The sequence below is a fragment of the Platalea leucorodia genome, assembly GCF_965183815.1.
Source record: "Platalea leucorodia genome assembly, chromosome: 2".
Classification (NCBI taxonomy): domain Eukaryota; kingdom Metazoa; phylum Chordata; class Aves; order Pelecaniformes; family Threskiornithidae; genus Platalea; species Platalea leucorodia.
Window position 1 is genome coordinate 108531649 of NC_138824.1, and position 24781 is coordinate 108556429.

The 24781-nt window shown below is 37.2% G+C and overlaps 1 protein-coding gene across 2 annotated transcripts in view; it reads right to left on the reverse strand.

Moving 5' to 3' along the window:
- Positions 1–810: 810 nt before the first annotated feature.
- USP25 (ubiquitin specific peptidase 25) overlaps positions 811–24781 on the reverse strand; it is a 95419-nt gene continuing 71448 nt past the window's right edge. Inside the window, exons 16-26 of one of the 2 annotated variants that reach the window (XM_082304385.1) lie at positions 22031–22259; positions 20423–20620; positions 18793–18932; positions 15929–16042; positions 13952–14047; positions 10256–10434; positions 9366–9444; positions 7486–7565; positions 2729–2852; positions 1852–2047; positions 811–1406 (exon numbers count right to left, since the gene is read on the reverse strand). In XM_082304385.1, the coding sequence (XP_082160511.1) occupies positions 1234–1406; positions 1852–2047; positions 2729–2852; positions 7486–7565; positions 9366–9444; positions 10256–10434; positions 13952–14047; positions 15929–16042; positions 18793–18932; positions 20423–20620; positions 22031–22259 (1608 nt within the window). In that variant the 3' untranslated portion in view covers positions 811–1233. The remainder of the gene's footprint in view (positions 1407–1851; positions 2048–2728; positions 2853–7485; positions 7566–9365; positions 9445–10255; positions 10435–13951; positions 14048–15928; positions 16043–18792; positions 18933–20422; positions 20621–22030; positions 22260–24781) is intronic. The other variant, XM_082304384.1, reaches the window with a different exon arrangement.

Here is a 24781-nt window from a genome sequence, read left to right on the forward strand (position 1 = left end):
ACAAACAAATATTCACATATTTTACTGTTCTAACACAAAAATTTTTCTATAAAGAGTAGGAATCAAAATAGTGTCAGGTAACAGGATTACCTAAGGACGCATTAAATTCCTTTTTCCACAAAATAATTTAAGTTTCTTCATTAAAACCAGACAGTATTTCAGTTCTACAAAACAAGCCCTATAGATCTTTTCTTTCAACAGAAATTTAATTAGGACAGATAAAAGATTTCTGAGATATTTTGTTGCAACAATAGCAACCTATTTCAAGTAAGGAATTAACGTAAGGTTTTATTTCTGGTCACTTACATGACTAAAATACCAATTTAAAAAATGGATTAATTCTTAACCTTCACAAATTCCACTTTTTTTTTTTTTAACCTTTATTTTCTCTACTTAAATCAATTTCTAGAAATTTTGCTCAGAGGATGTAATATATCTCTACTGAAAATACTTTTTTTTTTTTTTCTATTTTTTTTCTAAGAATAGAAGGAAGGTGCCATTATTGTTTTGCTTCAGAAGCCAGCCCCTACTATCAGAAAAGACTTGGCATGGCCACACACACAAAAGTGTTCAGGTGCAGTATCATACAGATCAGTAAAGAACATACAAAAAAGCCATAGTGTATAATACTGTGACAGTTTTTCCAATATATTCACATACAGTAATCTCCGACTACCTGTAACTAAACTGGCCATAAATCCTGAAGAACCTTGTCTATAAAATTGAGTAACCCATCAATATACTGTATCTCTTCTAAAAATACCCGTATTTTACACTAATATACAAGGTATCTGCTTGCAAACACAGAAGTAGCCATAAATAAAACTTTATTCTTTCATTTCATTTACAAGCTACCAAGTACCATGTATTTACACAGCACTGGACACTTAAAGTAGTTGCAGTCACAAAATGATCCAGACAGCTGTTGATAAAGTAAAGGATCTTAAGATAAAAGCAAAGTAATACTGTAACAGATAAGTGGCAAAAAAGCAGTTTTGCCATAATGATCAGACTTGCATGTTGCATCAATTCTGGTTGAAACGACTGAGCGCCATGCGATTCTCAGCTTTAATTGTTTGCAGTCTGGCTAAAGTTTGTACAGTCATTTCTCTTTTGCAGTTATTAAAATAAAAAAGTTAAAAACTATAGCAGCAACAAGCAAACCCTGTGACAGGAAGGCAAGGTTTAAGAACTAAAAAAGTTTATACAATGTGCTTAGGAAGGTTGCAGAATTTATCTTCCATCGGCTGGAGTTCGACTGAGTGACAACATGATTCGGGCGTATCTTTCACACAGTTCATGTGTGGAGTAGGAGGGTAACTTTGGCGGGTCATTGAAACCTTTAATCTCTGTAGAACAATCTAGCAGTTTTGGCAGGAAATCTGTCAGCTTTTCTTGCAAGTTAGCTGCAAATAGAACAAGAAAAACAAACATAAGCATTTACGTCTGCCTGTGGAATTCTCCTTTTTCTGCCCAACATTGACTTTTTTTTATTGGTAGGTGGGAAGAGGAGGAATTTCACTTGGAATAATCCACTTTCTTCAGGTCTGCCAGCAATAACTAGGACACACCAACTCCCAGTAAGATGTTAGTATAAATGCCCCTTCAGATGGTCCAACACCACAAGCGTTTTTCCATTCAAAAGCCATGTTTCCTTTAAGGCCTTATACCCCAGTGCAATATATGGGAAAACTGTTTATTTAAATGTGTATGGGATTATTCAAAAATCAGGGTAGCTCAAAATACACTACCAAGGCACAAAAGATATAGGCTCAATTCAAGACATTGAAGACATCACATTTACAAAAAGGGTGCACAAGGGCCTTTTACCTTAATGAATAAATGACTTACGTTCCATTTCTTGTCCAAGATAAGAACACCAACGGTTTCTCATATCTTCCACAGCAACAATATCTTTTTCTTCCATTTCATCCACCAGTAGTAATGGCAAACACGGGACAATAAGCTCATTCATAATGATCAGGCCGTTATTTACTTCCTGATCATCTCCTGATTCAAACAGTGCTGCAGCATGTTCATTTAGTTTCTTCATAAACCACCACAAAAAAGGAAAGCCTTTAAGTATACAGCATTTCACATTCTGCCATGAATCAGTTTGTTTGTTTTAAAGCACAGTCTTCTACCAAGCTACCTGGTAATTTGCATTAATCACAGTTGCGCTTTAACGTTTACAGCAATGATGCATTTACTCTATTAAACCACTTGATCTTGTGCTATTCCTCAAGCCACTTCATTTGATACTTGCCAGCTCAACCTTTGCAGCTGTTCTTTTTAAGACTGAGGCCCTATCACCTGCTTTGTTTTCTCGCTATTGCCAAAAGTGACATAATCAAGGAAAAAAACCCCTTGTTTCCTGCTGATGCCTTTGCCAATATTTGTATCCCTGTCAAACTGTGGCAACAGGGTGAGTCTGCTCACCCACACTGTCAACTGTTGATCCTACCTAGCCCAGACATGATGGCAGTGAGCACGCTATTTACAATCATAAAGATGATGATTGATTATTCCAAAAAAATGGGAATAATGTTTTCCTTCTTACTTTTGCTTTTCTTCCTTACACAAGTCTAAGTATTAACTTGTTAACAACAGGGGGTCTTGATTAGTTTTGGTTTTGTTTTACATGATGGCAACACTTTTCTACTAATTAATTTTGTTAAAGCTATGCGGCAAATTCCACTTTTTGAAACATACTTCACCCTTCACTTACTAGCAAACATTCTCGTCTGTAGTGAGATATCAGCTCTTCATCATGCCCTCTGTATGGCCCTTTGGACAAGAGTTCTTTGTTATTCTGGTAAGCATAGATAAGGTAGAGCAAGGCTTCCATATAGCTGAAGTAAAGTAAAGAAACAAAAACATTAGATGCATCATCCAGGTACCACCTGTTTAAAGCTAACTACTGCGCTCTTCAAAGGATAGGTAACTTCACTTGCTTGTTTGACTGTAAGTCCACCCCTCCCAACAATCTCTTTATAATGGTCTGTTTTTTTTTTTTTAACCACACAATTTCATCTTTTACACACATTAGAACAATTTATTTTATTATCAGGTTAGGTCACTTGCACATGAAGGCTGATCCACAGCTCACTGAAACCAATGGGTATCATTTCACTCCCTTCAAAAATAGCTTTGGATTAGCCTTGAATAGGCACAGAAACTTAGTTTTTTCTGCGTGCATTAATGTTGCATTAGGTTTGATCTGCTGTTGCCATATATATCTTGACAGCATTCTACACCTTAGCAAATAAGAGTTAAAATTGTCACCTTATTTCTAAAAAATAAACTGTGATTTTTTGGCCTCACTAACTGTAAATTCTTCCGAACTATTGAAGTATAAAGCGATGGAAGAAGCCACAACAGCATTTCAAAAGCTAAGTGCTGCTGGACTGTTGATATTTCTGTCTTTAATTTAAATGCAGAAGATAAATACAAGCCTAATTGGTAAAGGACAAGTACCAGGCGATGTAAGAACCTAACAGTTAATGATCAGAGATACCTTCATGCACAGATTAACAATCTCCCTCACACTGCTGCGTGCCATTTCTAGCAAACACCTTAAATTGTTACTTCTCTGACTTAGAGAAACCCAGTTATGACAGACAGCCACTGAAAGCAGTTCTAGCTACCCTAAAACCAAGCAGTTAAAAATCTCATTTTTATTCAACTAAAAGAGTCTAGGAAGAGAAATTTCGTAATGGAGTGGTTAGAGGAACAGTACATTGTGCACTCACTCCCTCCTAGTGAGACCAGGAGGTCATGGTTAAGGTTTAAACTGCCAAAACCAAACCACCAAACTATTAAAAATGGCTAAAAATCAGTAGACGAACTCAAGACTTACAGTAATGCCTCCCAATAAGACAACATAAAAAGGGAAAAGGCTACTTGAAATAGCAATGATTCCTTAAAGCTTTACCTTCTAATATCCCTGTTTAGAAGAACACGATGAAGCCCAACATCATAATTTCACGATCTACTGTGAAGTTATTTCTTCCACCATGAGATCTGCTCATAGTCCCTTGCAATTCTAAATATTGTTTAAGTAATTAATATATTACAAGTACAGTCGCTGTTCTCCACCTTTTTGTCCTCAAAATACAAAGCTATGCTTTCATTAAAAGAAGAAATCCTGTTACCCTCTCCTCAAGTCCATTTCTCCTGCCCATTAAAACTCTTCACACCACTGATCACCAACACAACTGACCAGACAGCAGAAAACTTAATGTAGGAGGAAAGGCAAGAAGATGATTGTAAGGAACTGGAATTGCAGGATATAAAGCCAGAGGAGCAGGACCTTCTCTCCCTTTCCATTCTTGGTTCAGTTATTTGTGAAACTGCAGGTTGAAATTACAGTGTCAACAACTCGGCTGATCCAAATTAAAAACTTGCTGCTGGTAGCAACCTTATTTCCCAGTCCCTCTCCTCCTGCTCCTTCCCCAGTTGTGTGACCTTTCCCTGAAACAACCGTAGTGCCATCTAACAGCAAGGTAAGCTATTTTAAATCATCATTACTGTACATCCAAGCTCCAAGTCCTTATATATCTTGAGAGTGAGGAATACAATTACAGGGTAAATTAGCAAACAGATTCTGCCTTTTCACACCTCAAGTGCATATAACATCCAGCCTATGAAGCCTAAGCCTAAAATCACTGAAGCTGCTCACAAAATTATGTTGCTCACTGGGTCTAGGCTTTGGAAAAGATGGAGAAAGCACAGGCTGGCTAAATTTTAGCACTGCTTTGAAAAAGGCATTTCAGTCAAAACTGAAAATCTGTATTGGCTTTCCGAGAAACTTAAAAGGCAACTGCTAAGGTCTATGGTTTGTTCACTTTTCAGTTACTACCACAAGAGTGAGCTGCAGGTAAAACTCCTGCCAGGTTCGCTGGCTGGCTGCGTTCATCTCGCATATAGCAGGTTCCTACTCTATCGTACAGTCAGAGAAGGTACACCTGAAAGACGCTTTAATTCTCCACCTGCAGTGAAAACAGGGCCTTTTCAACCACCATAAGGGATCACGAGTGAACACTGAAAGCAGGCATGACTTCCCAGTACTCAGCATAAGGTGATTTTCAGTAGTACTAAGAAACTGTTGTTTCCCTTGTGCCTTCAAATGCAGTCTTGCATATTCTGCACTCCAGCACCAGGGCCTATAGAAGTAAGCTACATAGAGGACAGAAAGATACAGCAAACTACTTCTTTAATGTTGATTTTGTGTTTGTTCAACACAGCGCAGTTATTTAAGGAAATCAGACTACCTGGATAAAGGCCAATTTTTGGCTCCATCTGGAGACTGAGTGTCTCAGTGAAATAGTATTATTAAGCTAAGAAAAGTTGGTCAACTAAGGGAGATGGGTTTCTGAAAAAAACAAACAGTCCTGCTGATCAAGGTTGTATTTCAACTATGAAAGTCTATGTTTTCATAAATATTTTTGAAGTTACATTTTTATGATTTCAGTGTTAATAAGGGAATTGGAAGAGTTCATCAATTTAGTCTCGTTTTCAGAATACGGATGGTAGTACTGCCCTCTAGAGTGTACAAGATGTGATCCTCAGTAAAGATCTCAGTCCTTTGGGAACCTGTAGCTGAAACATAGGTGCCTAATTGCAATAGATGCCTTTAGAGCACGTCAATGGATACCCAGATCCTTGCCCATCCTCTAAGCATGCTTAACCCTAGTCTTACTGTCTTTGTATTAAATAACTCTTGAAGCATTTATGAAATTGCATTTGTTGCCAAAGGGAATGAATGCTACACTTGTTTGGACATTAGATTAGTCTGATAATATCATATTTTTTTTACTTGTGACCAATACAGAGTCTAAGACTGGTCATTATAGGCTTGTTTTCTAAATTACAAACATGTTTGGTAATAAATGCCTCACCCTAATTTTGCAAGTTAATGTAAACAATGGAAAACTATACCAAAAATGCTGTTCAGCACAGAGCAGAAACCTGTGCTTCCCTCCCTCCCCCTGGTGGGAATCAGAATATATTATGGTAAGAAGTGGATTAGTGCAAACAGCGCTATTTTACAGTCGAAGGTGCCATCCTGGAGTCCCAGTGCCAAGGAACTTGAAGATATTCAGTTCCTGACCGCATGCTTAGAGCATGCATGAAGTCCGGGGATAACAAGGAGGGTTCCTATATACCACACCGATGCCCGTGACATTTTTGCCTCCTTAAGGGATCAAGAAATACCAGAGTGTTTATTTTTCAAATAAGCCTGGCAATCTTCTGACCAACCTTTGTACATAAGCTGTTCAAGACTGACAAAATAGCATATTGCAATTTAGGTTATTAATGAATGTACTATTTATTACACACTAGCAACCAGAAGACAAAACAGGACTATGGGGTCATTGTTTTAGCCACTCTACAGCCACTATGCAGCTTGTCACAAAGACAAGGCAGTGTCTTTTCCAATCAATTTTCTTGTTTTGTTTGGGGCCTTTCTTGTTTGGGAGCATACAAGACAAGAAAGAGCAATATGAAGCAATTTACTACACAACATACACACAAGAAATTCTGGTTCTCACTATAATTCCCCTACCTACTGTGTTATAAAGGAAAATTAGGGATTGACTGCAGAATTGTTTTCACAGTCAAAAATTTTTATCATGTGCTAGCTCAATTTTCCCACCACAGATGTCAGTCACTGGATATTTTGCAGCTAATCATTTTGTGCCTTTGGCTGGGCATGGGAGGAAAAGGCAGTTTTGAACAATTTTGTTTCAAAGACTCTCTTCTGCAGAACGCTTTGAGGCCATTTATACTGTAATCACTATCCCTGTTGCATGTAGCAGATCAGAGTATAAGTTTTAGCTGTAGTGCATTATGTACATAAATGGCACCAATTTTACATAATCACAATTCCTGACTTGGTTGGAAAAGAAAAGGGAATGAATCACCATTGTCTCATGGAGCTAAGAAGAATCAGCTGCAACTATGATAGTTACGCATGATAGTTTTCCTCAAATGTGTTCTTTTTTCCTGACCTTTAAAGCCCATCACAGGTGGAATTTTGGCTCAGACAAATGCAGAAGGCAAAATTGCTTCTGTGGGAAGACCCAATAAAAAGATAGATAAGACAGGGACTTGACTAATTGTGATCGCTGATGAAAGCAGATAAATGTATGTGCACATGTGGTGCCAGAGAAGAAAGATTTTTGTGTCTGATGTATACCCAGAGCACTTGGATTAGGAGAGAGGGAGGAATACAGGTGCACATGGAAGGTGCTCTGAAGAGTACATGGCTTGATAAGGCAAGAAGAAGGGGAGATTAAGAATAGGAAGCTGTGGGAAACTGAGGTAGATGCAAGACTGAAGAGATTAATGGACTGAATAAATGCTTAAATAAAATGAAGAACACATTAAACAACTCTTAATTTTAAAAATACCTTTACTTGTCAACATTACATTTTGCCTTCAAATTGCTCTACCACATTTGAGTTCTATACTACCACTTACCTCTTTTTTTGGAAAAACTCCAATCCTACCATGAGAAACATGGTTGTTTCCCTGAAATTTCTATAGTCTTGATGCCATCTCTGCATATAAGAAAGGGTATATAGAATTTCATCCACAAACATGAAATACAATTTTTTTTTTAACCACACACTTTACTTAGTGCTGAACACTCACAGTAAGTGCTAAGGACTCCTAGCCAGCTTGCATGTGGGAGAAGTCCACCTGCATCCCCCCTCCCTCAATAAAAAGATAATTCTTAAATACCTAAAATATTTCTAAATTAGATTATTTTTACAGAATGCATTACCATTTGAAAGGAACACAAAGCATCTTTGGAGAAACACAGTCAGAATTATATGAGATCCCCTTTTTCTTCTCAAAAAGAGTTGAGAGGCTAACAGCGTTTCTTTCTTCCCTATATTACACTCAGTTATTTACTCAGAAAGTGTTAGAAAGCTTTTTCATAAGCTTAATATTAAGCTTAACTTTCAATATAAGAATGACAGAGAAAAAGCCTGAAAATATTACATGGGAAGTGACAAAAAAACCAAATGCAATTCAGACTGTGGAGGTATTTATACTGGAGCAAAACATTTATCTTACTGCATTGCCATTTATACAAAGTGACTAGTGGTACACTTTACAGGTAAATAAGTGAGAAAGGCGCTTTTACTGCAGTTGGTTAGTAGCCAACTTTCAATTGCTTAATAAATATAAAATAGGGGACAGCATACCAGAATATATAGCCACTTACAGATTCAATACAAAGAGCATGAGAAAGGGTCCATGAAATGCCAACTCACTATACAGGACAAATACTGATAAAATCTTTGGAGAAACCAACAACTATCTGCCTCAGGAGCTAAAAGAGTGGCACGTATCTGTAGGGGAATAGAAGACACCCCACTCCCTCACTCTTAAAGCTAAGCCCAAAATTGTTTATTCTACCTGTGCAATGCCATTCAGAAAATAAGATATTGAGCCTTGCACAGCCTAAAAAAATGCAACAGAAATCCCACTATGAGAGTGCTTTCCCCTCACAGGCCAGGGACAGCACACTTACGTAGTAGGCATCTACTCTAGGTCCTAAATATGGTAATGAGAACTGACAAGTAAATATTTTTCATTTGGTTTGTTGAGGGGAAGATTACTCCCATAGTCCTCCTGGACAAGCTGCACTGGAATCTGCCTAGGACATAAATATCCCCTGTTAAGAGGCTGTAATGAGCAGTATTACGCGGAGTTGAAACCAATGTTGTAAAACCAGCTACAGACTTAGCTTTAAATGAGATGAATTATTTTGGCAAATATTAGTCATGATTATTTAATGTCTGAGATTTGCTCTTCTTTCCAAGTTTTTCTAAATAGTGCAGGAGGAAAAAGTAAATGCATAAACTGGTTACGTATGGTCTCAGCAAACTAAAGAATCTGGTGCTCCTAAGAAAATGGGAATGGCTGCAGAGACAGCTGGAGGAAGAGCACAAATGTGACCGTGCCTGTGACCCAGTTCTCAAGATTTGTAATACTGGGCTTAGACCACTCTCACTCCTTCACTGCTAGCTGTTTCTGACTAGAGAAAGCCAGTTGGCTCATATGGTGATAAATTATGAAATACTGTTAGTGACGTCAAGACACGTTAAGGAGTAAGGACAGACTCAAACTTGACATGTATTTATGGCTCAAGTCATTGGAATTACTACTATGTGGAAAAACCAGCTTTAGATCACCTGGTAAGAGCAGCATTCCTACAAATAAATGGTCTTTCAATAACCAGCTTTAACTTCTTAGTGGAAGACAAGAACAAATTTGTGAAGATAAAATTGAGCTTACTGATAACTATTTCATGTTACAGTTTAATTTAAAGCATAAAAAATACTGACCTCGTATTCCTCCATGTTTACTTCATCTGGCTTTATCATTTCAAGTTTAGCTTGAGCAACCTTCATTATGTTACGGCACCTTACAAAAAGCAACAAGAAATCATGGAAGATTACTGGGAATTCGCAAAGAATATTATCCATACAAAGACAGCAGCCTCAAACAGTATAAGCTACAGCCTTACGCAAAACAATATGAAAACACTGTGGAAAATGTGCTTTTTATTATGTATGGTATAATCAGCAGCAGAGGGCATTCTTTAGAAGTACATGTGATGGAGGTCTGTGCTATTTAAGAATTACTTCTTGTTTTATTTTGCAAAATTGCCACATTGCTCAGTCTTTCTTTTTAATTCAAAGTTCAGATGGCTTGAAACTCCTTGATATTTACTTTGCAAAGGTAACATTAGAGGATTATTCACTATGCAGAAATCAGACTAATGTTCTCTACCTTTCAATTTATTTCTTTAAATAAGTAAGTATATGGAATTTTGAGTGGAAAAGAGACCTTGTCTTACATCCAAGTAAATTACCCATATAGCCTGCAAGGCTTTGCTGGCTACTGCTGGCTTTCAGGGCAGTGAAGAATGCAAACTACACAGCCTTACACAGTGTTTTGAAAGAAGGTACAGAAATCCGTGTGCAAAATTATGAGCAACACTGAGTATTTCTCCTTATTTCATAAGGATAGAAACGCAACTTATTTACTCTCTTTTGAGAGATTTTTATAAAGATTATATTTTTTACAAAATATACTTGCAAGCCAAAAGATAACACCAAACAAACATGCTAGCCTTCCCTCTATTACGTGCACTATCTGAAGACGAAGGGGCGTCTCCACCCATCAGAGAACATTCGTAAGCACAAGAAATGAGATGTGCAGATCTTATTACCTTTCATCAAAGCTAAGATTGTGATCTCCGAACTGTTCCAGTAATGTTCTCTCAATTATCTTCTTTGGTGCCTGGTTTTGGATGAAGTAAACAATTGCATGACGCAAACGGTAATCACATTCAGGGGGTGGATCTTCCTGGGCTAATTTTAGCAGACGCGTGTATTCCAATTTAATTGCCTAAATAATTTTAAAAATATACATTATTCCTTCTGGCTTTTAACTCTTAAACATCACAGACACTAACAGGATAATTCATGTCCCATGGCCTTTTACCTACAAAAATAATTTTTTAAGGATTCTATACTCCACTCTTCTAACAAGTCTGAACTATGTTTAAAAAAAAAAAAAAAACACCCAAAAAAACCAGACAAATGGTAAAGTTCTTCCTGTCTCTCCCCAGCTAAGCCTGCCAAAACCCCAGGTAGACCTTTACTTCAAAAGCAGTCCCAATCCTGTGCTACGTCTCCCTGAGAGAAGGTTTATCCAATGCCTAGAGAGGCCTCTTCAAGCATTTACAGTCCAAAAGCAAAAGATTTCAGACATTTTACTTAAAAAAAATCTTCTAAAGTCTCATAAGGTAAAAAAGGTACCCTTAATACATGGTTAAAATGCAAATACATGAATAAAAGAAATTCTACAGGAAGTTTAATAAACATGCATGATTTTGGAAACACTAAGTGAGAATGAAAAATGTCTTTCAACAAAAATCAAAATCGTAGGATTTCTGAAGAAAATAATAGTTCAATATGAATAGTATTAGTCCCCTGTAGGGCAGGATGGAGTCCTCACTGAATATTTTAGAGGTCATCAGAAGCATTAACTTTTCCAGCTTTGCCAGCACATTAGATTTTAATGAACATCATCTGTTATGTTCATTAGATTTTATTCACTGAAACTATACAGCATGAAGAAGAGGAACAACAAGAAAAATAATTAGAAAAATGGTGACAAATGTTAATATGTTCCATAATTTATCTCTCAAAACAGGGAGGTGATCAGATTGTTTGCTAACAATAAATGTCAACTCAAAACAAATAACACAGTACCTTCACACATTAGCAAAGTTTCAGTACAACACATGCACAAAATAGAGCTCCAAAGCAGCAGAAATATGTTCACTATTTCATATTCCATTATGTTGAAATACCTGGCAGTAGCAGGTAACTTCCTGATGTTTAACTATCACAAATTTGGGCTCCCATTCTCTACTTCTACACATTTTGCTTCAGGACTAAACACGTGGGTAGGATACTATTCATACAGGCTTAAACACAGAGCGTGTGGAGAGCTTTAAAACTTAAGAGAACGTTCTGCATCAATATTGTTAAATACTAACCATATGCATTATCATTAAAAAGGAAGTTTGGGAGAACCGATTATAAATATCAAAAGCCCCAGAGTTTCTATTATCTTACATCAGAAGAAGTTCTACCATTAGAAAACCCACACGGATAACTACACAATTAAACCCTGTTTATTGGGGTGGGCCAGAAACAAAAAGCAATTGCTGTCAGACATTTAATTTTTCAGATAATTACTTAGAAGTAGGAAAAAATGCAATGCACAACCTATATTTTTATATATATATTTAAACAAAATAAAATGGTATAGTACGGATTCAGAAATCCTATGTACAATGAAAAAATAACACTATTTCTTTACACAGAATACAGGAAAAAAGGACACTAGAAAAAAAAAAGTATTATGTGCTTTCATTTTGTCACTGAGAATGTTATATAAAAGATCTTAAGGCAAACATTCTGCAAGGATCTATTAATTTTAAAGAAGGAAGATTGCAAAAGGTCATTGATCAAGAAATACCTTAATGGGTTTGTATTAGTCACGTCTCAAGCCTGAGATCTAAAGGGGGAGTGAAACCTTGGCAGTAACAATGACCCACATCAAATGGGTTTTACCTGGGTTACACTAAAACAAACACATCATAGAAAAAACCCCCACAATTTTCTGTAAACCCTCATTTTATTAAAAAAAAAAAAAAAACCAACAAAAAAAAACAAACACATGAAGAAACCCAGAGTATAACAGTATTAAAAAACATTGTAGAACCTTTTACAATAAGTTTATGGAGTAACATGAGATTTCATCTGATACGTTTCAAAATACGAATTCTGTTACTAAGTAGGACCACTTCATCTGCATGCGTTCATACTATTGTATTCCTCAAAAAATGAAGCATGTTCCACCTCTTTTAAGTTATTGCAAACATGATTCAGCACAAAAGGAATAAGGAAACTTTTCTACTCTCCAACAATTTAGTGTCAGAACGTTTTCTCACTCAAAGACAAATTCTGTCCCCTGTGAAGTAAAAATGTTTAAGGATTCAAAATTAAAGACCAAAAGACATTTCACCTGAGCATTGTTTTGATAACTCTGAAGCACTAAATATAATCTTATTTTGAACTGCATTTCTGCTTTAAAATTATCAAAACACCCTTCATATTAAAACATAATTTGGTGTAATTAAACTCTTTGGTAAAGAGTTTGATTTGATCAAATGAGATTTTTTTTTTTCAACTTAAAAAAAAAAAAACAAAAAACAAAAAACAAAAGGAGATTGACATCTTTTCATTAAGTAATACATTCGAAAAGCCCCAGCACTGAATCTGAAACAAAATCCATTTCACTGAACAGCAGCTATGGCAGGTGCCTCTCCATTCCCTGAGGGCGGACATGGTTAACAGAGAGAGCCCTGCAAACGAGTGTTAGGATCACAACACTTCTCTAAGTATCCATTACACCCCCCCAAACAGACAAACAAGCAAACTCATGAGATTTCAATTTCCTTACCAAGGGGTTAGAGAATTTTTTTTGGAGGGGGGGTGGGGGTGTTTGTTTGGGTTTGTTTTTCTTTGTTTTTTGTTTTGTTTTGTTTTGTTTTGTTTTTTTACAATCTCTTCTAGTACAACTACACCATAACAATTAAGAGGAAAACAGACTGCTACTCAATGACAAGCAAGAAACTTCCTCCCCCCTACAAATCACATTTGAGAGGATTTTACATCATGTCAAAGTAATTGCTTTTCTAATACCCTGAAAATTCAAGAGATCATGAGCTAAAAATTCTCAGAAGTTTGTGTATTTAAGAAGACTAACACATTTTAAAATCTGGTATCATTGTGAAGAGTAATAGCCACAAAAAATCCTAATGTCTAATTCCCAGTAATAAAACACTGCATAAATAAATAGCATTGACACCCGTGCAGTTACGCAAAAGGCAGTAATTTAGATTTACTAAAAATCTTTTGAGGAGTACAAAACAAGAACATCTCTTTGAAATAAACAACAAATGACTAAACACTGATGTGCCTGGGTGAAAAAAAAAACTTATGTCCCAAACAGTCTAGCAAAGGCATGGGTTTTGTTACTAACAGGGGGGGAAAAAATACATATTCTTATTGATTACACATCTAGGTTTCATGTTACTTACTACTATTATTAGAAAGGTAAAATGCAGAAAGGTATATAAACTACTGATATCAAGGCAGCGTACTGCTGAATCAACAGGGAAGTAGCTGTCTGCTTTTCAAGGCAGAAATATCTAAATGGAGGACTGATCTCACAGAAGAGTATGTATAAACACTGGAACAGTCTTAATATGCATCAAAGGGTGGAGGGAGAAGGCATATCTAACAAGAAAAGTCAGAGGAGAAAAAGTTGAAAATGTTAGTTGTACCTTAAAGAACCCTGCTTCTGGCCCACACCTGTCATAAACATTCCTGGCTTTACCTATAGCCATGATAATACCTTGCATGTTCGGGGTCAGCATGACCTGCCACAAGGGATTTAAGGTAAAAGTTTTGAATGATTAATATTTTAATGACCAAATTCAATATGCTCTTAGTCTCATGCAAGATAAAAAGCAACTTAACGCATGCATACATTGAAATGGCACATTTCAATACAGATCTGGTGTGCATATTCTGCAAATCAGTCATGGTACGTGTATATATTTTTACTGTAACAACATATGATTAAAGGAAGCTTACAAAAAAAAAAAATTGAAGAACTGTGTCAAATACAATTTAAAAGTTATATGGTCAAAACTTCCCAGGAAAGGAACATGCATTGTTCAGCATTAGTATCCATCAGAAACTGCATACTGAATGAGTGCTATCCATGACCACCAAAGGATTAAAAAGAAAAAAAGATGTTTCAAGTAGAAAAATCACCCAATCACACTTTATATATACTATACGAAAAACACAGTAAACTACAGTGCCTGTATTTTATGCATATTTCAACATCAAAATAAGGGATACACTGCTGCAAATGCAATTGGTCCCTGAAGCATTTGCAGACAAATTCTTAAAAACCAAACCCAAAACATTTAACAAACACAAAGCCAAACATAAGACACACATCTCTCAGCTATTCGCATCAGTTATATACAAACAATTTGATACAGCTAGGTTACTCACTTTGTTATCTGTGAGCAAAGAAAAAACACTCCCTCTCTCCCTGCCCGAGGTACAGCTGGCACAGCAACTGGCACAGCAACAAAAGATGAAGAACCCTAAACTCTCCGGAAGAGTTTCCCACACATAAGAACAACAAAAAAGTGAATATACTTAAAAAAGGAACAGGGAAATCAGGAAGAAAGTTACCATCCTCTAGAAAGACAATGGCATGGGGACAATAGCGGAACAGAAAAAGAAAAAAAACCCAAAAAAGCAGGTCATTAGGTGAGGCTAAAACCTCCTCTCTTTAAACGTGGAGACTACACATCCGTGAGGAGCCAAACTCACTGTGACAATATCAATTAAATCATTTTATTCCCCATCCCATACTCCCAGTTACAACTGATCACAATTACAAGGCAGAGTGACCTGAAATATCCATTTGCCTAGGGAAGCAAAAGCTCCCGTAGCCCAACACCACCACGTGCTCAGACGCCTGCGAACACGGGCTGCACCAGCGCTGTCCCCAACCACAACGAACATGGAGTAAGCCGTGTCAAGGCAGGACCGTTTGATGACCCGGCAGCATTGCTTTCTGCTGCTAAAAATAGGGCAGCAGAAAATAACGTCTCTCAGGATAAGATGGGCCTCTCATCTGTTCCTCAAGTAGTACCAGGTACATGCACCACCCTGGGTGTGAATTGGGAAAAAAAATTTTTATTTTTTTTTTTTTTTTTCCCCCCCTTAAGCTTTGGAAGAGTCCGCTCTACCAGCTAGATCAGTTTCAGGTTATTTCCATGGATAATCTAATCCTTGAAGCCTGAAAAGCTTAACCTTGGCAAATAAGGGATCGGACTTGAACATTAGCTTTACTGGACTGACAAGAAAGCACAAACATTAAGAACATCACTCACTGGCCTGTCACTTTTTAAATAACGTAGTAGTCCGCAGTCTATCACCAGCATTTCAAAGGCTATCTGGCCTAACACAAACATTCAACTTCCACAGCTAAAAAGACAAATATACCTCCAGTGTAAAAGGTACCATGCAAAGCGTGCCCAATTAGAATAGCTAGTGCTTTCCTTTCATATTTCATGACAAATTAAGACATTGTTAAGGTTACAAATCGCTAAGCATTTAGTTTTGCAGAAATCTGTTAGGTGTCACGATGTGCAAACATGCCAAAAATTCTCATCAGGCAGCACAAGAAAGCACCGAGGAGGAGCGGTGCACACAATTGCAATCAAATGTACCTCATCGTCATAACCCCCCTCCTCTGACTCAATCACAAAAGTCCCTACATCAGGAATCGCCACCTCTACCACTCGCTGGTTAGGAGCTGGTTGAGCTGGGGCATTATCAGAGCTCTGCAGAAGAAAATCATTATCAGTATGTGTGGGGGGAAATAATCATCAAAAGAAAAAAAAAAAAAGATAAAATTAGAGACACACAAACTGACAGGCTGATCAAGTAAAATGATGTGCACTGCTGAAGTTCTGAAAAAAATTATGAATATCACTTATAATACCTAATTACTTACAGTTTCTTAATTTTTTAAGCAGTACATTTTAAAATTAAGCCATCATTATTAAAAACATTTAATTTGTCCTTTATTCACTAATTACATCTCTACAGGTTAGTATCCAGTATTGCAACTCTAACATCCATTACAAATTTAAGGCAGTTGTTAAAGGATGAGTCTGTGAACCACCACTTCTTTTCATACATTCCACAAAAAAATTACTAAATATAACTGAAGTATCTGATGAATTCATACTAACGGACGGCAACAAGCCAAAGGCTAACATTTCCTGATGCTCTGGGGAAAAAAAAAAAAATACAAAAAAGCCTCTAGCAATTAAGATATATTTGAAAGAATATTTAAAGGTGCATTACATTCAACAGATTTATTTCTTTAGAAAAGTAATTTGACAAAATCAGGGGAAGATTACGTCAGTCACTGAAATTCTTGCTATGTTAAAGTAAGTTTTAAACAACAACAGAGACAAAGCTCAGCTCCTACGGTCTGTCATTGTATAATAGCCAGTTTACAACATTTGCAGAACTTAAACCTTGACTCTAATCTAAGCAATCAGAGTGCCATACTACTTGTTCTGCAACTATTACAATAGTCTCATTTTTTAACAAAGATTCCAGAAACACATATAGTATCTATCTACACCCAGCACCGTATAAATATAGAGGAAGACTGTGCAGAGGGTAGGGGAAAAAAAAAAAAAAAAAAGGACAAAAGGGGAGAAAATGGACATAAATGATCATGTGGCGACTAACCTACAGTCCTGTTTGTTACATGTTCTGATGTTGGCTTTCCTTCTTTTAAAATGGACAAACAAAAAGTGGAGGAAAGGAACATATGCCTGCATGTCAGAATGCATATGGAAGCAGAATAATGAAAAAGCATGCTGATACACTTAGAAGGAAGCACAATTCCACCTAAGTTAAATTTGGGTATACAGAGAGCAGCTTTTAAACATTAAGAGAGTATCTTCAGATTAGCTAGAAATTGGCTTTAGATTCTAACAGCTGAAATACATTTGTTTCTAAATAAAAGAGCTTGCATGGTTTGGGGTTTGTTGTTTTTATTTTTAAAGAGCCATCCACCTTGTTGCAGAATAATGCAGAGGAAATATTGGAAAAGACAACCAGCATCTGCCTCATTAAGCCTATCATGGTGTTCCCCATGTGGTTCCTCAACCACATCTTGTAAAGTCCTAAGGCTGATCACTGTGCAAAGTGTCATTAGCCTAAAGTAAAACACTTGATCCATGGAATCAAGTCTAAGATTCTTCCACATCCCACCGACCCTAAAACGAGGACAGCATCATGCAAGACATTTTATCATGGGTCTGATAGCTTCATAGCTACCCCTTCAGCTGGGGGTAACTCGTATTAAACAGGCTCCCCCTAAGCTGTTCTGTATTCTGAGAACTCAAGAAAGTCAGATATGCAGTAGCCTAAAGCATTAGTGGTAGAGCATCTTTTCGTCGAGGGTTAGATTAGTTTCCCTGTTGGCTTTGATTTCAGTTTAGCAGAGAAAGCGTGCTTCTCTGCCCTCCTGACACCACAGGAGAGAGGGATGGAAAACACGTCGGGTGTAAGAATCAACAATTTCTCACGTCCTTTTCAGAGGCTCACACTTTCCTGTTGGCCCCAAAGATATCTGGGGCTAGGCTGCTTTTGTTTAATGAGGATTCATAGCTGAACTTAGGAAGCATGCTTGAAATTTTGCACAGATCTAAATTGTTCGTATCTCTAGTGGTTACTAGGGGTGCCTAAGGAAGCTATACTGTACATTTCGTATGTTTTATCCTTACGGATACAGTTCCGAGACAGATGCATGTATTGCTTTAAAGGCAATTGCTTTTGTGACAAATACATTGGTCATTTATCTATATACTTACAGGGAAGAAAAAAAAAAAATTGCTGGAAGAAAAAAACCTGTTAAATATTAGTTTCATTAATAACTCATGAAGTAGTCAATTTCCAATTCCTCTTAGTATTTGTAGTATGAAGTGAACACAGAATCACCCAACACTAATTCTTATAACCATTTTAAGATAATATATGCATCTGATGAACCACAAAAAATAATTTTCACCAAGTTGTGAATTTGCATTAAAGCTACAGAATACTGTTGAAAAACCCCTTATTTCTGAACGTTACTTTAATTTCCATAGGTCTTTCAAGGGAACTAAATTATAATCTTATATTTCTCAGATAAAAACCTGAACGTTTAAATCAGTATTTTTCAAGTCTTTTACATGGAATGTCAATGTTTACTCCTCAAAAATAAATGGAACCATCTACCATTTTGAAAAGATGGTGGGCACAAACACGATTGTCATTTGAAAAATATGCTGTACGTTCCACAAGTACTTTAATTGCATAGAGGGCATCTATCTTAGTATTTTTCTTCTACTACACCCATTACTGCAGTACACACTTTCTGGATGGACTTTAGTGTTGGACAGTCCCTGAAGAAATAGTAATTTTCAGTTCAAAGCTTCCACACACAGCCCCTTTTATCAGCTATCATATCGTTTCCACTTGCAAAATAAAAGCAAAAGAAGTATTTCAAGCTTCAAAATATCCTCACCGTATCCATTATAGCTTCTGGACCTCTATCTTCTTGTTCAGCTAAAGCTTTATTGATTGCTTGTACAGAATCTTCTTTTAAGTGCTTTGAAAGATCAGTTCTTGATGGCTGTTCTAAATATTCTGGTTCTCCTGCTTGAACTTAGTGACAGAAATAAAAATAACAATTTTGTGCATTAATATAAGCAAGAATTCTGAATTGATTAGTTTTATTTGGATCACTGTCTCATAGATAAGGTAACCCACACAGAAAAGGCAGGGCAGGTCACACCACTCACAAGCACAACTTTACACCAGTCTGTGTCTCAGGTCATTTTGAACACTTTCATATAAATGGACCCATGATTTTATAACAGGGACAACAGACCTGTCCTGTCTATAGACCCATTAAGGTTCTGGAGTGAGGGGTGTTCATCAGTCCTACAGGGGACGACTGAGAACAAAGATGAGATTCTGCTTGGACTTTCTGCGGCATACAGACCCAATATATAGAATGACCTACAGCCGCTTGAGCGCCAGATGTATTTTTACTTTGCAAAATAATCAACACATTATATTGTTCTGACTTAAGGGAAATCTCAAAGTCTTCCCACTTGAGGGCAATAAAATTGATTAGCATAAATAGTGTCTTATATTCCTTACATGACGAAAGCAAATTTTAGCAGATAAAACATTCATTTAGTACGTTCCATAACTAAACAAAAGAACTAAAACCAGTCTCAAAAGTGTATGTGGAGTCAAAACATATAGAAGACAAAGTCACTCTCCACAGGGTTTGCAAAAAGAGAAATGTCATTAAATCACTGCACTTTTTACATTCAGTTTGTAGTCACACAGTTCTGAGAATATACACTCAGTCTTAATGACTCAAATGTAACAATGAGAACATCTGGACAGCAGTCTCACTACACAAATCCATCATGTCATCTTTCGCATAATGTGCATACAGCCTTCTGCAATGGAGCAAAAAGGTGGATGTAACCTAAAACCTGACAGGTTTTTCTGTGTCAAAGCAGGCATATTAGTCTTTTTAGTCAGATTGCCAGTGGTCTTTATTAGCTAGGTTCCTAACAGCATCAGCCTCACTGTTCCTGTTCAGAGCCTTTTCCAGTTTTAACACTCTCGTTTTTACATAATAATTTCTTAGAGTGGGCCTTACTATCGTTAACTCTATTCAATACATCACACCAAATAAATTATTCTTCTCTTCAGATCTAAATTTTGTCCTAATTTAAAATAAGGAGGTAGGTCTTCTACTCAATCACTCAGAATTGAAGACTATACATCACTTATGGATTAGTAAATTCTCAAAACAGACTGGTGAGACCTGTTAATAATTACCTATCTTAAAAGGCCAAAGTTTCTATGGGAAAAAGAATTAATTTAGTAAAAGCTAAGCACAACTGGGAGGGAAAAGGCGGAAGAACTAATGTTTTTTCTTTAAGTAAAAAATAAAATGCAGAAAAACCCCGACAGACTAAACTTCAAGTGCAGTTACCTTGGCCAAGTAAATAGTTATAATTCAAGATAACACATTAACTTTTTTGCCTTTCTTAAGCTGCAAAACAATATATACAAAACCCAGTGATTTTTGGCTCTACTGCTTTTACAAACAGGCAGAAGAAGCTAACCTGGAGCAGGTGAGGGTGCTGGTGCCCTGGGTATCTGAGATAACAACTTCTCCTGCTGTGCTTTCTGAGCAAGTTCTGCATCCCATTCTTCGAGTTCTTTTTCAAAACGTTTATTGTCTTCCTTGACGTAATCCCTTAGATCAGAAGGCAGCGTGTCCATTCCAACAAGGATCTGTCCCGTTTCTTTGTTAAACTCCTCTGCAGTAACATGAAATATAAATTTCAGAGAAAGAAAGAATAGGCAAAAAGAAAGTATGTTCAACAAGTTTCCTCAAGAGAATTACTGGAAACATACAGTACACCACTGAAACCCCAAACGTATATTACTTTTAACTGGTTTTATTATCTGTCGGGCACTCCTCTGCTACTGAGATGCATGGCTACTGCTCTTGTGATCTTTGAGCACAAGATCACAAGAGCACATCTTCTTGGGCACCATCAGATCATTGACATTTTGAAAGATGAGCCTTTTGGGCTGTGAGCACCCTATGATTGTGAACATTCAGAAAAAAAAAAAAAGTCACAAAAAAACCCACCATAGCTCGATTACATTACTGCCACATGGAATTGGACACAACTCAACTTCCCAGCAGAAAAGGAGAAGGAGAATGGGCCTACAGGGATTTGGGAAGTCAACTGATAAGAACACCAGCTACATGAAGGAACCTTCCCTTTTGCTTCGAGAACGGTCTCTGCAAGAGTATCCCAGATGCTGGGGGATCAATCAGCTGTAACTGTCCCCCAGCAAGCAGGCCTCAGACTCTGAGTGGCACAGCCACCCTACAAGGGCCCATAAACCCTGCGGCTGCAAGTCCGCTACTAATCTGGCAATCGAGAAATGTCAAGGTTAATATTGGTTCTCATTTAAAAACTAAACAAATGCACAGTCTAGCTTTCCACCCTATGAAAAGACAGGAACATGAAAATTTTCCACCACTTGTTATTGAATCTCTGGCCATTTTCACAGTCAGCTCCCTAGCCGCCATTATCAGGCCCCACAAAACTCATGCTAAGGGATCTTTGCCCTCCTCCAAACACTTCCATACATGCCTTATAGTTACATACTAATACATGACCCGAAAAAAAGATTTCCCAATCCATGTATTACTTTGGTTTAATGTGTGGTTGGTAGGGCTACGTTATTCACATTTCGATATTCTGCATAAAGCTTCAAGTTTCCATGTTCCAGTAAAGTTCAAAGTTCTGAAGCTTATGAAAGAGTAGCTGCACGAAGATTTTAATGCCAAGAAGGTAATTTCTGTATTTCCATATTTCTGTTCTAATCTTCAGTGAGATGACATCTCCAAAATTCTGAACATGTGATCACCTGGCTAAAACGTTTAAAAACTAGCTTAGTTTACAAATAAACTTAATTTATTTTGCTCTCTTAATAATGCTGAAATACTGGCATTATCTTTATTAATCTAAAAGTTGACGAGCAATTGTTCCACCCGCTAAAACAATCTGACTAACAGTTATGAGCATAAATAGAGCTTTCAATAATTATTAAAACCATTTCAAAAATCTGGAAATCCATCTGAAAGAAACTTGCTTTATCAATGTATTCAGCTATTCTATATCATGCAGAAAACATATCCATAATATTACCTTGTATCAAGTATTGTTCCTTATCATTGATATACATTAAACAATATGCACTGGCATTCCTGTAACCACCGAAAGAGTCCCGTTCCAACTCTTCCCAAGTTGACTTTGTCACAGAAATATCATTGTATTTCATCCATCTGTTCTGGTGGTGGTCATAAATATATGCCCAGTAGTGTCCTGCATTAGCTTGACCTTCATGAACTAGCACAGCATGCAACCTATACGGAACCTTAAAAAAAAAAAAAGTAAAACAAAAACCACAAAATGTCAAACTCTTCTTTCCAGCATTTAGTTCCTACTACCTGCTATCAATAATAGCTACATTAAATAAAAGTTAACAAAAAAAGTTACACAGGATCAAAACACGACAAAGAGGAAAAATAAAAAGGTAAAACTAGCAACCCATTAAGCAAAAGGACTTTGAACTATTTTACTTACCACTACTAGTCAAAAGAGATGTTAAAAACATTAGTGAGTCTATAGCATAAATGTCTACTCTGCTGCCTTTACTGCCAGGCATCCTCTTTTCTTAATTCCTTACTATTCCTACTTTCCTTGTATCGACAAATACCCTTAAATACGTCAGCCTCGAACATCTACGGTTTGCTCCAGTTCTGACCCGGTAAACTTGTCCTGAAGTTTGGAAAGGCATATGCAAATTCAAGGTAATAAACTCTGTGCTTTCTAGCTGCCAGTAAGAGTGTATTTAAAGGAATATCTGGGACTTGAATACTTCCATTACCCAGAGGTAAAATTCTTACAGTAGAATGGGAATACAACTGTTTGCCACTATTTTAAACGTATCAGTAAAAGCATTGCTAAGAGAAGGATGGAACACATGAAGAGGTCCTCTCCTCCTCCTGAGGCAGAGAAGGAAGATAGCAGTTTCTAGAATCAATGCAAAAAGCATCCCAGGTTACATGTGTTCATCAACAAGGAAGAACAGGAAAGTTAGTTTCTACATAAGTAGTTGGAAATCTGAAGGAGAGAAGCAGAATGAACGAGTGCTTCCTCCCTTACAAGTCTTTTAAAAGCATCTTAGTGATCAGTTCATTTTAACCTGCTGAAACAGCACATGCAACACAAAAGGGAAAACTGATCTTCCCTGCTATGCACAGTATGCCTGAATGACAGCAGCTTGGCTAGGATGAAAAAAATGAAGCCATCTTTTACTGGTGTCACAGTCTGGACTGGAGATGAATGGTCTATTTAAACATAAGGTGTACTAAATATTTGTTGCAAGTATCATTTGACCACCACAATAGTTAGTAACCATAAATACATATGAAACTATTACTTGAGGAACTCCTTGAAGTTATTTTTAACCTGGTCATTCTCTTCCAGGCTATATGCAAGTGCTGGAGATTTTGCCTTGAACTGTAAAGCTAGCTGACTGCACAGCAGCTGGAATCCAACAGACTGTCATCCCAGAGACCAAACTGCACTGTAAATCTCCCAAACACAAGAAGTATACGGAGAAGAAATCCTAGCAAGTCCTTAAATCTGAATGCTCTGGGGTTTTTAACATCTGTTATCAAACCAGTGTGAAAGCCTTCTTAAAATGATTGCAAGCCCATGCGTACACACATAAAAAGATATGCAGATCCTGATTAAAAAAAAAAGTGAAGTCTCTTTAGACTTCGACAATAAAATTTCCTCACCTTAAAATAGGGCATATTAAAACCCCAGGTGAATTTAAATCATTTTACTTAAAACCATGCTAACTGGGTCAGCTTGAGGGTGCCTACCCTTTGCACCAGCTCTGGAGGACCGGCTGTGGGTCATCCATGCTGAGCTTCCAGGACAGTTCCCCAGAGGTCTGTGACTGGGGACCGGCGAGTTCAGTGCCAACCAGCATCTCTTGCGATAAGCCATTATATCAACAGCAATTAACGGTACAGGGCAACACAACAAGTAAATAGTTGGCATTAGGCTTCTTCGCTTACACGTACTACTCATGGAACAGAAATGGAGCTTTACCACTCTTGTCACATGTAGCTACAGAACAGATCTATCACAGCTAATATGTCAAAGATGAATTCCCACAGGAAAAACTGGTGTGTCTCATTTCCTCACAGCAAGTTCACAGAAGGAAGGAAATACTCAAATAAGCAGTTGATAAAAATCTATTCATTCAGGACATGACAAAATAAGAATTTTGGGAATATATTTCGTATGACAATTTGACAAGGGTTTTGTGGACAACTGTAGTTTCCTTAGAATCAAAAGGGGACACAAGGAGAAGATTAAGAGCTTCTTAAATAGTTCATACAAACACTAGGAAGTATCCTGCAAATACAATACGTTTTCCTTAAAAAGTCTAGTTTTATGTGCCCGGACCTTATCGACTCACAAGAGAAAAGCTTTCAGCCCTACCGCTGTATCATTCAGAGGAAAAGACTGATACTGTGAATCTGCTCCCAGAGAATGGGGCAATACTCAGCTATCCGCTCGCCCAGATGCGGAGGCAGGCAGGGGGAAAGTCGACAGCTATATGCACCTGCCTCCTTCCTACTGTGCCATAACACCCACAGGACAAAACCAGCTGAGCTGCAGAAGGGCAGCCTTTGCTTCCAGCCTGTGATTTCAGATGGGTTCAGTACCTACTTGCTCCCTTTCAATCACTTAACACACACTACTACTTTCAGGCATGGCACAGGAACTCCCTCTACAAATCTATATACCATTTTCATCCTCCTCCATTTCTGGAATTCTGTTTCAAAACAAAACAAAATCTAGTCTACATTACTT